At 48.9% G+C, this 14,204-nt stretch overlaps 7 protein-coding genes across 7 annotated transcripts; 3 read left to right on the top strand and 4 right to left on the bottom strand.

Moving 5' to 3' along the window:
* Positions 1–572: 572 nt before the first annotated feature.
* PDA1 (pyruvate dehydrogenase (acetyl-transferring) subunit E1 alpha) lies at positions 573–1,742 on the bottom strand (the record flags this gene model as incomplete). The annotated part of the gene is made up of 1 exon (XM_076686757.1): positions 573–1,742. The coding sequence occupies one exon, from the start codon at positions 1,740–1,742 to the stop codon at positions 573–575; it is 1,170 nt and encodes a 389-aa protein (XP_076539022.1).
* A 1,578-nt stretch (positions 1,743–3,320) lies between these two features.
* On the top strand, positions 3,321–6,549 carry TRVA0_043S00738 (uncharacterized protein; the record flags this gene model as incomplete). Its single annotated transcript, XM_076686758.1, has 2 exons — positions 3,321–3,349; positions 3,399–6,549. The coding sequence occupies 2 exons, from the start codon at positions 3,321–3,323 to the stop codon at positions 6,547–6,549; spliced, it is 3,180 nt and encodes a 1,059-aa protein (XP_076539023.1).
* A 36-nt stretch (positions 6,550–6,585) lies between these two features.
* TRVA0_043S00760 (translin) lies at positions 6,586–7,158 on the bottom strand (the record flags this gene model as incomplete). Its single annotated transcript, XM_076686759.1, has 1 exon — positions 6,586–7,158. The coding sequence occupies one exon, from the start codon at positions 7,156–7,158 to the stop codon at positions 6,586–6,588; it is 573 nt and encodes a 190-aa protein (XP_076539024.1).
* Positions 7,159–8,728: 1,570 nt separating this feature from the next.
* Positions 8,729–9,847, top strand: CCP1 (peroxidase; the record flags this gene model as incomplete). Its single annotated transcript, XM_076686760.1, has 1 exon — positions 8,729–9,847. The coding sequence occupies one exon, from the start codon at positions 8,729–8,731 to the stop codon at positions 9,845–9,847; it is 1,119 nt and encodes a 372-aa protein (XP_076539025.1).
* A 226-nt stretch (positions 9,848–10,073) lies between these two features.
* On the bottom strand, positions 10,074–10,610 carry PAM17 (Pam17p; the record flags this gene model as incomplete). Its single annotated transcript, XM_076686761.1, has 1 exon — positions 10,074–10,610. The coding sequence occupies one exon, from the start codon at positions 10,608–10,610 to the stop codon at positions 10,074–10,076; it is 537 nt and encodes a 178-aa protein (XP_076539026.1).
* Positions 10,611–10,889: 279 nt separating this feature from the next.
* On the top strand, positions 10,890–11,475 carry SLX9 (Slx9p; the record flags this gene model as incomplete). Its single annotated transcript, XM_076686762.1, has 2 exons — positions 10,890–10,892; positions 10,957–11,475. The coding sequence occupies 2 exons, from the start codon at positions 10,890–10,892 to the stop codon at positions 11,473–11,475; spliced, it is 522 nt and encodes a 173-aa protein (XP_076539027.1).
* A 484-nt stretch (positions 11,476–11,959) lies between these two features.
* Positions 11,960–13,352, bottom strand: GPD1 (glycerol-3-phosphate dehydrogenase (NAD(+)) GPD1; the record flags this gene model as incomplete). Its single annotated transcript, XM_076686763.1, has 2 exons — positions 11,960–12,730; positions 12,993–13,352. 2 exons carry the CDS (start codon positions 13,350–13,352, stop codon positions 11,960–11,962), a joined length of 1,131 nt encoding a protein of 376 aa, XP_076539028.1.
* Between the last annotated feature and the right edge of the window lie 852 nt (positions 13,353–14,204).

Here is a 14,204-nt window from a genome sequence, read left to right on the forward strand (position 1 = left end):
TTTGTGGATACAACTCGCTTTGTATAGCTGCGAGCGGGATTGGAGAGAGAATGTCGTCTATCGCTTTTTTTCATTTTGGCGTTGGGAGGCTATCACCACCAATACTACGACGATTGTATTATAGGGCTCTTAACTTTGCCTACCTACAACCCAGAATACGGTCTTGGATAAAATAAAATGCGACTGCCTATTGGATTACATTTGCAAATGTAGATATTTAAATTTAGGAAAGGTTCTAGAATTTTGAAATAGTGGGTCATGGACTGCAAAATTAGAAAGAGACCCGTGAATAGCGATGTAGAATGTGATGTTTGAAGGAGGCTCACTTTTGCTATCTATTGCCAGTGATCCTGTCGTTCATTCCTGTCTGACTGCCAATTTGATCCCAATTTAACAATTCTACTGTTGGATACTTACTGTTAGCTCTCGTAAGACACCGCAGCATCCCACTCGCAGTTTACTTCGAGAATACATGGTAGACTCTTAGAACGTCAATTGAATAAATTTCAGTACATTGGATAGTCATGAATGCGTAATATATTAAGAGAAAGGATAGGTAAGAGGTTTTTTACTTATTTCTTGAAGGACCAGTTCTCCTCTGGGATTCGGCCTCGGAGGATTGGAATCTCAGTGCCCGGAACGTAGACGTCCTCGAAGAGAATCTGTGGCTTGGCCTCTGGTGGTGGAGCGGCCTCAGCCTCGGCGACCTGGGCGTCGACGTAGGATCGAGCCTCCTTGTCGACGGTCTTGAGCTCCTTCTCGGTGGCAATGCCAAGGTCGATCAGTCGGTTCTTGAGACCGGTGATGGCGTCGTTGGAGGATCGCATGTTCTGGATCTCCTCTCGGGATCGGTAGGTGGTACCTGGGTCGGACATAGAGTGACCACCGTATCGGTAGGTCTCGAACTCGAGGACCAATGGGCCCTTGCCAGAGTCGGTCCACTCCTTGGCGAACTTGGAGGCCTGGTAGGTGGCAACAACGTCCATACCGTTGACCTTGAGACCTGGAATGTACTGGCCACGCTTGTAGTAGTCAGTCAGGGCAGAGGATCGGGACGCAGCGGTACCCATACCGTACTTGTTGTTCTCGCAGGCGAAGATGCATGGCAGGTTCCAGAGCTTGGCCATGTTGTAAGACTCAAAGATCTGGCCCTGGTTGGACGCACCGTCACCGTACAAGGCGAAAGTAGCCGCCTTCTCGTTTCGGTACTTGTGAGCAAAAGCCAGACCGGCACCGACTGGCACCTGGGCACCAACGATACCGTTACCGCCGAAGAAGTTCTTTGCGAACATGTGCATGGAACCACCCTTACCGTAGGAAACACCGCATCGTCGGCCGAGCAACTCGCCAATGACGCCCTTGACGGACGCGCCTCGCATGTAAGCGAAGCCGTGGCATCGATAGGCAGTGATGACAGTGTCCTCCTTAGTAATTGCGTGCTCAATACCAACGGCGATGGCCTCCTGACCGGTGGACAGATGGCAGAAACCTCGAATCTTCTTGGCCTTGTAAAGAGCGTCGGAGGCCATCTCCAGTCGTCGCACAATGGTCATGTCCTTGTACATCTGGAGCAGCTGGTCCTTGCTGAGCTCGACATCCCGGGATGGACCATCGAGCTCGTAGGTAGCAAAGGTGTTCTCTGGGAGCGAGATCGTCACCGACTCGCCGCCCGTAGACATGGCTCGAGCAGAGCTGGCCCAGGCCAGTCGCTTTGGAGCGGTTCTAGTAATAGCAGCCAACATTCTTTGCTGTCTAGGTGAAGGGGGGAGGATGAAGGAAAGAAGACAGAAATTCGGGAGTGAGAGGGGATGGAATCTTCGGACTGTAGGTGCACTACTTGCGGCGGGCCCCGATTTTTTTTTTTCTTACTGCGATGAGCTACCACACTACTATTACTACCCGCTACAGGTACTATGTATGTGCGTTATGTATCTGTGCGCCCAAAAGTGGAGTCCTTCGTACTTCTTTTCCACTCAATTCGTGCGTCGTTTGACACCGGTTTCTACTATGGGCTCCCAGGGCCATGCTAGGCGACCCAACAATTTTTCAGTCGTCGCTCCGACTTTCTCCTGCACGCCCCCATAATGCTTGCGCGCGCGTTATTTACTCGGTCCCGAGGGCGACACCCCCTCACGAAAGGTTTTTCCGGGACGGCGGTGGTCAACTCCGGGCCGCGTTTACCAATTGTTGCAATTGTTCGCCAGGTTTCATTTCGTGAGGTGTATTATTAGAGTATATATAATATATAGGTATATCTAAGCCCATTGGTGCTTTTAGGGAGGCAGCAGAACGAAAGGGGGGTGCTGTAGTTCTCGTTTCGGGGTTGTCCTTTTCATTAATCAGCTGCGTGGGGGTAGCGGCCTTTCGGATAAATGCGGAATTTGTCGCGAGTACACCTGTTGGGTACCCGTATTTAGGGGTGCGGCGAGCCAGATTAAGTTTGAATGAGTTAGTTAATCGGCGGTATTGATTACTTTAGTTAATTGACCGTGTTTTATACTCGCGCGCCGGCGGTATCGCGATTGATCCCCCCCTCCTCCTGCCTCCCTCAACAGACTACGCTGTACTGATCTGGTGGTATTGTGAAGACTAAGTAGGATTGTCTCCTCTCTAACTTAAAAACTATTCCATGACTCTAATAATAAGAACAATTTAGTGCTAGCTGCATTGGTGCTCAAATGTTAATGCCTGCGGAAAGCATTGACATTGGTGTGCCCTCATACTTCAACAGAGAGAGAGCATATGTACAAACTTGCTCATAGTAATTCAATTAGATGAACTTGACAGGTCGGCCATTACTTTTCCACGTCCCTCAATCTTATCTATATTTTTATTGATCAATCTGTGAACTATCGCACTTGTCCGGTAATAGATAAAGCCTACTACAGGTACCTGCCATTGCAGAGTGTACATCACTTTGCATGCCCTCCCCCTAATTTTTATCAGACGTTGCACCTATTGCATGACTATAACTATAGCTCATATTATTAACAGTGTACTAGCGTAAGGCTAGTCCCATTGATGTGAAGTGAAGCACATGCCAATACATATGGCATACAAACTGCTCTAGTCAAGTGGAATCCCCACACTCCATCACAGTCCATCTAATTTCGCTAAACATATAGATATTTGGCGGTCTAGCCACTTTCAATGATGAAACGCTGATATGTAATTCGAGTGGTGGGGTGTTGCTGGAAATGCGGACCATGCAAATGATCCTCATTTCAAACGGCATTATAACAACCTCCTGAGCGCCATGACCTTTTCTGAATTGTCACTTACCCCTTGCCAGAGACGTATCACATTGTAAACAAAAAACGATGGCAAACTCCACTAATATTGTGTTCAGGTATGTGCAATGTTCCACTAGTTCGGTACATCAAGCTAACCGTGTATAGCCTCTCAGACTTGCTGCGAGAGAGCCCTACTAGCCCTCACTTCCCCCAGCGACGGGAGTCAAACGCTTCCACAGCAAAGACATCCTCAGCTTCCACGAGCCTCTTCCACCCACGGCTCTCCTTTCTGGAGCACAGAGATGTCTCAATTAAACCCCTGAAAATTGACTCGTCGCATAAGCCGCATGCGACTGTCAATACGGCTGCTTCAGAACCGCCTGCCGTAAAGCCATTCGTGCTGAGCAATAACCGACGGGAAAAGAACCTCCGTGGGACGAACTGCTGCTTCTGTGAAGAGCCGCTTGAATACACCCTCGTAGGCGAGAAGGTTATCGCCTTGGAATGCAGCCATGTGTGCCACTATGAGTGTCTATTGCAAATGACCGATATCAGAGCTCCAAAAGAGGGTGACACAGCAGGCTTGCCCATGTGCCCTACTTGCGATGCTATGGCCAAGCCAATCGACTCTTCTTTGGAACACGAGCTCGTCAAGGACAAGCTGATGTCGCCGCCAATGATCTCTGCGTCGTCTGTTTTCGGCAGCAGCAGTAGCAGCAGCTACAACAGGAGCTTTGGCTCTCCAAGAGGACATCGAGTAATGGGCCGGTCCCCTTATTCACGGGGGAACCCTTGCATCCCTGGATACTCTCCAGTCACACCATTGTCCGGAAGAAAATTTACGTCCCCCATTGCGCCCTTTGAGCCGTTTCCTTCTCTGCCCAGTGGTAACGGCAGCGAATATTCTCTACGTACGCACGCAAGCAGTAACTATTCCGCCACTCCGCAAATGCCATTTGAATTTGATAGCCCGGAAATACCATTTACACCAGAAATGCAGACACCCTCAACGCTGCCCTCGCTGACCTCTACATCGCCAGAATCAATGCGCTTCACAAGTCCGGCCTCCACTGCATCACTGACAAGGATCCGCTCTTCATCTATAACTTCAGAGCTGTCAACACCACCGAGAAGAAAACTGAATCCTATTCATGACACCCCTGAGAAAGTGCGGCCGGCTACAAGGATCTTTAGCTTGCCATTCAAGGCATCCAAGAAGAAAGCCGATCGCGACGAAAAGTCACAGTCTGGGGTATCAGGAGCATCAAGTACATCAGAATTGTCCTCTTGCCTGAATGTAGCAGTTGTTCCTGAAGTTCCAACGGCCATGCCTCTGGAATCTTGCGATAGCACTGTACAGGTTATGGTAACTGTGTCCGTCCCTTCGAATCCGTACGCATCGAAGTACAATTGGACAAGTACCGACATGTCTATTCAAAGCTACATTGTCAAGAAGCTCAAGCGGTCTATTCAAGACTGGAAAAAGCTAGATTTCAAGCGGTTCGGCAATCTCAGACTCCATGGGACTTTCTTCCTCTCTAAAGATCAGGCGTCATGGCAGGAAGTGACATGCTACATGTTCGACAATATCATCCTCTGCGTCAAGGACTTTACTACAAAATATGGCGCCAAGTCAGCATATGTTAAGGCAACTATCAACTTTAACGACCTCATTCATTGCTCCGTCAAAAATAAGGTGCTAACACTCAATATCGACAACGCAACCATCCAATCAATATATATTTCCTCCGAGGATGACTCCTTGCTGCACACCTGGCAGGCGGCGCTGTGCGACCAGGGCCTGGAGTTTGCCTTTGACAACATTGGACTGGGTCTGTTCACTCCAGGACTACCAAACCGATTGTCACACGGTGCTGCAGCCAAGCAGATGGCAAAACCACCGGTCGATTTTGTACTAGTTATCCCAGAGTCACAGTCGTCTCAAGAGACCCGTTTTGCTGCTATCAAAGCCACAATTGAAAACCTTTTGCAGCAAATGAACGAATTTGATCGCCTTGGTGTTGTGGCATATGGAAGCACTTGCTGGTCCACGAAACTCACAAAAAAGCGAAACAAAAAGCATTGGAAGGAGTGTTTCTCCAAGATTAAGCAATGCGAGGGACCATGTAAATACGACTTGGCGGCCGCCCTCACCGCAGCACAGCAGATTTTGACAGCTGAAAAGCATCCAAGTACTGTCCAGGCTGTGTATCTCCTTGGAGACGCCGCATCGATCGAGCACACAGTGGAGCTTGATGTCGCTCTTGACCGCAGCCCTCCTGTACATGCCTTTGGGCTCACCCTTAACCACGATCAAAACCCACTGGCGTACTGTGGCATGGCCACCGAAGGGAGCTACAGCTATCTCCGCGAATGGAACTTGCTGGAGCAGTATATACTTGGCCGTTTGAAGACAGACCAGATGACTGTGTTCCAGGACGTCCAGATCCAGCTCGAGCCGCTGACCGGCGCCACCATAACGAGCATTGCTGGCAATTTGGCAGGGGTGGATAAGGCCCTTCTGACAGAGAAGGGCAGCCAGTCGGCCAATTTCAGTCCCGAATCGCTCAAACGGATTAATCTTCAAAACCTTGTGTCTGGCCAGAAACGCAGTCTTTTGGTCCAAGTGTCTATTCCGCCGGGGAGAATCATTGGCAATACGACAACGCTTCCTCTGTTTAAGCTGCATGTTGACCACACTACCATTCACCGGATCAAACACCGGACCAGCACAATTGCAGATATCAAGGTGGACAACTCAATGTTTCTGACTCCTCCTGCGACGCCTAGCGGAAAACATACCAAATTCGACCGCAAGTCGCTTTACAGTATCTATGTCGACGCGAGTGATGTTGAGCAGCCGCTAGCGCACATGAGTCTGGCTAGCACAACTGACCTTGCTACAGCATACAACGATACTGAGGGGTTCAACTTTGTGGTGCCACAATCTTACGACATTCGGGTCATTAATCGACGAATCGAGCTCGTGTCTGCCAGTTACTTGGAGATGATTCTAAACCTTATGAGCAATTCCAGCAACTCGAGGGAGTATAACACAACTTCATGCATTAGCTACGTTGAGGACGCCTGTCAAATGATCAATGACCTGGTGTCATGCCACTACCACCAAGTAACGAGCAAAGATGTCCCATGCGAGCATGAGGAAGAGTGTATAGCAACGGAGAAGCTTGCCATGGATACGACGGCAACCTTCAAGAAGCTTGGGGAAAAGGTGGGCAAGCCGGGAGTATTTGAAAGCGATACACGAAAGTGGATGATCCAAATGGTAGGGGCGCTACGCCTGCAGCAGGTCTGAGTAGCTCAAAATATACAATATGGAATGCATACATATCTATTGGCCCGACTCTTTCTTGAGCAATCCTCTAAGAGCCAAGTCGTATACAATTTCCTCGACTTTTTTCACGTCGTACTTAATGGAATCAGCCCGTCTTCGCAAGCTATCGTTCTTCAAGTTCAATGCCCAGAATCCGGACTGAATCTGTTTTAGGAAACGGTCAATTTCAACCGGAAGGGAGTAGTCTGGTTCCGCGGCAGTCGCGGTTGCTGCAGCCGTCACGGCATTAATTGCCAGTCGCGAGAGCTCGTTCACCACGGAGATGGTCGCATGAAGATAGTCTTCATATGTAAAGTTACCCTCCTTGCCTTCCTGCTCAATTGTCAGGTTGAACTCCGCGGCAGCTGCATCTGGATGTGGTAGATCCTTGTTCTGAAGCCAAGTCGAGATGAGGAAAATGTACACTGAGTTTCTAACGCAGTGGCTCCAGATGTTGTTGAATCGATAGTAGGGGTACTGTGATACTGCTTGGATGAGAGATTTCAGGGACAATTTGAGATCGTGGTATTGCTGGCTGGCAAGAATGTTCTTGCCGAGATTATTTAGGTCCGCTGGCGGGCAAGTATGCATCGACGACACCAATGTCGAGCAGTGCCGGAACGCGTCATCAGTAGTAGCGCAATGCTGTTTAATTGTGTCGACTGTCCCTTGCTGAGACTCGATATTCTTTGCAATTTGCAGGAATGTATTCTCCATTTTTTGGGGCTCGTTTGATTTTCGCTATCGGTCGGTGTCGCGGTTTTGAAAAATTGTCACCACGATCATCACCGAGCACGGTACAAAATGTAAAATTTCAATTGCCTTGTAAGAAAGAAAAATCTCAGTAACTGTGTTTATAAATCATATTCAAGCGATTGATAGATTTTACAATATTAGATCGCATAAGGGAATTGGTAACATATGCAATGAAAGAGCGACCCTCTATTTTGGGCGGCCTTACAGCGGGCCGGTTCGCGTTTACCATGAACCCTGGTTGATTGTGCTGCAGCAGTACATGGGCGAAGAATATTTCATTAGAAAACTTGATGAGCATTTAAACCCATTACGGCAAACTCATGATATCAGCCGTACGAGCCGCATATCTTGCGGCGGAGATAAAACCCTTGCCCACTTTTCTCCTGCGCTTCTTAATAAGCCACGACGGTGCTCTCGTATTAGTAACGCGGAACTTGTGGATATGATCGTATTCTGATTCTAGAAGGCGATATTAGAGCATGTTGCCAACCACGAAATTTGCATTTTGAATTGATTGCAAAGCCGATACTCGGTGAATGACAAATTATACCGTATAGCGTTCGAGACCGCCCATTACTGTAAAGCGGGCCGACACATGCGGCTTAACAACCAGGAGTACATGTAGTACCATCACAAGCCATCACTCAACCACAATAAGTAACAACAACAACAATCATAACGTAAAAAAATGCTTCAAGCAATAAAACTGAACTATCGACTATGGCTATACTCTGAAATTTTTAACGCATTATAGGGGCTGTATGGCTGCTTCAAACTGCTAGCAGTTATCGCCAGACCAGGTTATACGGTCACTTGCGTACACGAAAGAATGGCGCGATAAGGCGGTCTAGACCGACGCATAATTATTAAAGCACCCGCGGTGATTGGAGGACTGCGCCGTAACAAAGCACCCCACACGTTACAGAGATGCAGGCCCATCACGAAATTACCGCGGACAGAAACGATCGGCCGGCTTGTTCACGTTCGACGAGAATGAATGACCGAGAGCGTTTGGAAGATCGTAGCGAGTAGGCAATTAGCCGTTTGGTATGTATTTGCCAGTTGATTTCCTTATATCCATGGTAGATGAGTAGATGTTGCACTGAGAAACATAAAGCATCAGATGGACTTAAGTTGCCCACATTCCCTTCCCGAGCTCCCCCCTCCCCCCTCTCCACCGAACCAGATTGGTTTCCCCTGTCAGTCGCCACATTTGTAGCGTTGCCCTTCTCCTTTAGGTTCCCGCGGTTATAAATAACGGTCCTGTCCCACCCTTCCTTCTCCCCTTTTTTCGTACACTTGTTACCCTCTCTTCCATTTCACTTTTGGGTAGTCAATTCCATTGCAATTATTTATTAAGCTGTATACTTTAATCTATACAGCATTTATAACTTAGAAATTAACCATGTCTCTTCGATTGAAGCCAGCTGCCCGCCAGGTGGCGCGACTCATGTCGCAACGGGTGCGAATGGCCCCAGTTACCGCCATTCGAATGAATTCCACCTCCACCCAGTCGGGCTCTGAGAAGCAGGCCCCACCACCACCACCTCCTCCTCCACCAAAGCAGGGTGGTAACACCGGCCTTATCGCTGCCATTGCCATTGCTGCGCTCGGTGGTGGATACTACTACTACTCGCAGAATCAGAAGGGCGGTGTCGGCAAGATCTCCACCAAGACTGCCGAGAATGCTCTGTTTGAGGACTACAATGAGGTTTACCAGGCAATTGCCAAGAAGCTCGAAGACGAGGACGAGTATGAAGACGGCTCTTATGCGCCAATCTTGCTGCGACTCGCGTGGCACTCGTCTGGCACCTTTGACAAGAGCCGACGGGACGGTGGCTCCGGCCCCGGCACGATGCGATTCGAAAAGGGTGAGTCTGGCTATGCTGCAAATGCCGGGCTGACTGTTGCCAAGGACTTTTTGGCGCCAATCCAGAAGCAGTTCCCATGGATTTCTTCTGGTGATTTGTACACGCTGGGCGGCGTTGCTGCGGTTCAGGAGATGGGCGGTCCAACTATTCGATGGCGACCAGGCCGAGTCGACAAGGCGGCCGAGTTCACCACTCCAGACGGGCGACTGCCGGACGGTCACAAGGGTGCGCAGCACATTCGAGACATTTTCTACCGAATGGGTTTCAACGACCAGGAGATTGTTGCTTTGATTGGTGCACACGCGCTGGGCCGATGCCACACTGACCGATCTGGATACGATGGACCATGGACCTTCTCGCCGACCGTGTTCACTAACGACTTTTTCACTCTGCTTCTCAATGAGAAGTGGCACGTTCGAAAGTGGGACGGTCCAATGCAGTACCAGGACGACTCTACCAAATCGTTGATGATGCTGCCAACTGACTACGCCATTATCCAGGACAAGAAGTTCAAGGAGTGGGCTGTCAAGTATGCCAAGGATCAGGATCTGTTCTTCAAGGACTTTGCCAGTGCGTTTGAGAAGCTTTTGGAGTTGGGTGTTGAGTACAAGACTGGTACCACCTACTGGACCTTCAAGCCACGAAATGGCTAGTCTATATTTAAAAAATATCTATTCTGTAACGATTGATGAATATTCATTATGTGATATTACCTATTCTGTAGCGATTGCCTCTTCATAATTGACCATTGTGATTGAAATTTGGATATTCATAACCAGTGCTACAATCTACGTCATCGGTTGGCGTCTTGTCTACGTATTCCACGATCATAGATTGAAAAGAGATATCGTTACATAGAGAATAATAATGGGTGGTATTTTACAAGAACTTTTCAGCCTTTCGTCTATATGCTCGGCCATCCCGCAGCCATCGTCGGTAATCTTTCAAGGATCCAATCTTCTCACCGTAGTAGTCGGTGACAGGGTTGCCGTAGCTCTGCTTGGATGGATCTGGTCGGTTCTTTCGCACGTGCCTCAGGAAGTCGGTGTTCTTCTTGGCAAATGACGCGGCCTGCTTTCGAATGATAAAGTTCTTGAACACAACGGTCCCCACCGATGGGCCGGCCATGTATCCCAGGAACCCGCAAACAATCAACCCAGCAGCAGAGACCATGAACGGATCGAACCCTAGGATCGGCTCCGTAGGATCAATCTCAATGTTTGCAATGAACCCCCAGCCTACGAGCATGCCACCAAGAGCGGTGACGCAGGACGAAGCCACGTTGACTCGTCGCTGCTTAATGCGCAATGTCAGGAACTCGTTCCAAGTGAGGTCAGAAGCGGTTTTGTTCAGCAGAGGTCGCGCCGATTGGAACAACCGCACGAATCTCGCAGGGCCCATGACGCTAGGCCGCATTGGTCGCAACATCGAAAACATGATTTAAAATTAACAAAAGTATAGTAAAAAGACTCCTCCCGCACAGCTAGCGAGTTCACTGGAAGAGGTTTTTTTGGACCTTGTGAGTGGTGGACGGGGGTGATAAATTCTGGGGTGATGTTTGCATCTCGCGCGTTGGGAGCATTGGGCTAGGGTTTTTTGATCTCTGCAAAAAAATTGGACTCAACACTGAGTGAGATAGCGATAGATTGAAGATCTGGAAAGATACATTTTTGGTGGTAGCGAGTGCATTAGAAAATGGTAAGTGATATCTACATGTGTGCGATTTTTTTAAGCAAGTCTAACTGTTTGTTTTTTTCGATAGGCCCCATCGATTAGAAAGAAAGTAGCCAAAAAGGCAAGTGCTGATACAAGTAACGATAATGAAGAGTATGCTCCACCTACTGGAGAGATTCCATTCTTGAAGCAGCAAAGAACAACTAAAAAAGAGAAGAGGGATCTGAAAACATCAAGTTTCAAGCAAAGACTACAAGACAGCCACGGCATATCGAAATCATCGGTACGACGGCGGAAACGCAAGGAGAAGAATACCCTCACTGGTGGTAACCTGGAAAATTTGCTGGCGACTCTGCCTGAGATTCAAGAAAAGACTGGCAAGTTCATTGCTGTAAAGGTGCCACAACTGGACCCCAAGAAAAGCGCCCGAAATAACGAAAAAGTATTCAAGTCCGAGGTGGACCAATTCGACAAGGTGTGGAAGAATCAGGAATTCAGAGCAAATCCCCTGGCAGCTCTGCGCAGGCATGTCAATGCGACTATTGAAAAGAAGGAAGAGTTCGTTCAGCGTGACAAGAAAAACACTAACAGGATGGACATGGAGTAGCACACTTCCCCCATCCTCCTCATATATATTCAGCATGTCCTATCTATTTGCCTAAGCATTACCCGCTCTCTATTATACTCGCTTCAGCCGTGCACATCGCCTATCACCACCATGTCGAACCCGTCATGAACGAATACTTGGGGGCCAGCCCCCAAACCCCCGTAGCTCCGCTTCGCGGAGGTCAATCGCTACAATTATCTCCGCGTAGCGGAGCCTCAGGGGGGTGGTCCCCCCATGAACACACTATTTGGCTTCACCCTGGTCACATAAAAGTGAAGGAACCCTTGGGGGCCAGCCCCCAAACCCCCGTAGCTCCGCTTCGCGGAGGTCAATCGCTACAATATCTCCGCGCAGCGGAGCCTCAGGGGGGTTTGGGGGGACTGGTCCCCCCATGAACACACAGTAGCGTAGCTGGAATAAAAAAACAGGTTCTATTAAAACAATAAATAAATATTTTAGCTATATAGTAAAAGCAGCGAGTTAGTTAGTCTTCGAGGAAAGCTGGGAGGTCGTCAATGCTCATGCCTTCAAATGCAATCTTGTAAGTAGCAGTGAACAATGGGAAGTCGTCAATCATGTTTCGAGCAGTCAGCAGCTCATGGACCTCCATGGCAGTAGCAAGACCCTGGGCAGACTGACCGTTAAGCAGTCGCTTCTCAACCTCCTCGATTGGCTCGCTGGTGTTCTTGGCAAACTCACGACCGATTCGGCAGTTTCGGCCGCCGGCACACGATGTGATGAGATCAGCAACGCCGGCGCTCTCCTCGGTGAAAGTCTCTGGCTTGCAGCCTGGGAAGAACGTCACGCCAAACTTGATCATCTCGAGCAGGCCTCGTCGCATGATGGCGGCCTTTGCATTGTCACCCCAGCCGTGGCCCTCAACGAAGCCAGCGGCAATGGCAACCACGTTCTTCAAAGCACCGCCAATCGACACAGCCGCGGCATCAGACGAGACTCGCACGTGGAAGTAGGTTCGCTGGAACAGCGTCTTGAGGATGTTGGCGTCGATGTCGCCCTCAAAGAAGTCGTCTGGGCGGTCATATGCAATGGTCGTCTCGCAGAACTTTTCTCGGGCAACCTCGGGCGCGAGATTGGCACCCGACAAGACACCGCAGTGCATGCCCAACTGGTCCTTGATGTAGTCCGACAGCAGGAACACGCCATCCTTGGACACTTCGAGGCCCTTGAGACAGGAGATGGCACGCACACCAGCGAAATCAATGCCCGACAGCATCTTGCAGATATTTCGCAGGAACTAATAAACACATGTTAGCAACAAATACCAATATTTTTTCAAAAAACTGGCCATTTTTTCCACTTTTTCCCATCCTGTCCAATTATTCCAATTTCCCTTGTCATGAGATAATACTTCACTCACGCATGGCGGTATTTTTGGATGGGGATGGAGGGGGGATACACATGGGGTTGATAAGACCCCATATCACGCATCTGTTGGGGGATCCAACGGAACCCCGGAAAAAAGGCACTTTTTAGAGTAGTGTGTAGAGGATACTTACCTGATGAGGAATGTTGAACACAACAAGGTCGCAATCAGTAACCGTGTCGACGATGTCTGGATTGGCCACCAGGTTGTGAGGCAGCTTGATCTCTGGCAGATACTTGACGTTCTCATGGTCGGTGTTGATGATATCGGTCAAGTTCCGGCCCTCAATCTGCTCCTGGAAAACCCACATGTTGACCTCCTTTTCAAAGACGTCTGGATGAGCCGCCGTGTTCTCAGCGACAATCTTGGCAATGGTAGTGCCCCAATTGCCAGAACCAACGACACAGACCTTGAATCGCTTCTGGTCCTCAGCCTGAGTGTTGTTGAGGCCAAAGTTGTTAATTCGCGAAGTAACCTGGGATGCTTGACTCATTGTAAAAGAACGGAATATGATTCTGGGACTAAGGAGAGGTAGAGTTAGTCTTAATGGAATTCTCATCATTTAATGGGGGTGGAATGGTGTCCTTTATACCTTTTTTCACTCAGCTCAACCAAGTGATGGGCTGGAGTGTTTCTGGCTGCTTTTTTTTTATTTTTCTGTGTGGCGCGGCGGCGCGGTTCCGACAAAAAGTAACACTGCGCTGGGAATATGCGCGTGCGCACGCGGAATGTCCCAACTGCCGCGCGGCAGGAGGAGAGGAGAGCGATGAGCTCGGAAAAACCCCCCTCGGAACATTGCGCAGTGCGTGTCCGCAGCCGACTAACCGAGTTGTTGCATCAAACAGTGTACGACGGTACATGTATTGTGTAAGGGTAGAGAGTGTTTGATGGCCGAGGGAATGTGAAAACAGGTCTCAGGGGAGAACAAAAACGGTGCGACTCGTTTATCTTTCATTGCTATAGACTTTTTTTAGGGGAAATACTGGCGGGATGGAACGACCCGCGGTTAATTATATTTTTGTCAATAAAGATACAGTACCAGTAAATGTTTCGTGGACACAACCGGTTAGCGTGTTTCGGCTAAGCAGGGAGGGATCATAGATGATATAACTGTGCAGTACAGAAAAAAACCAACCGGTAGTAGTGATATCAATAAGACCTGTTTGCATTATACAATGTATTCTGTGATGTAGAAACAAAAAGATGGCTATCGAAGGTGATAGGGTACGTAGCAGTTTAGCCGTTAATTGATCGATGATGATATCATCATGACGATTTTTTGTTATCTACCGGCCTTCGAGCCGTTCCCTTACAGCTTAGTCACGTACAGTGCCTGCGCTATGGC

Source organism: Trichomonascus vanleenenianus, assembly GCF_965637985.1.
Source record: "Trichomonascus vanleenenianus strain CLIB 3782 genome assembly, contig: TRVA0_043S, whole genome shotgun sequence".
Classification (NCBI taxonomy): Eukaryota; Fungi; Ascomycota; class Dipodascomycetes; order Dipodascales; family Trichomonascaceae; genus Blastobotrys; species Blastobotrys vanleenenianus.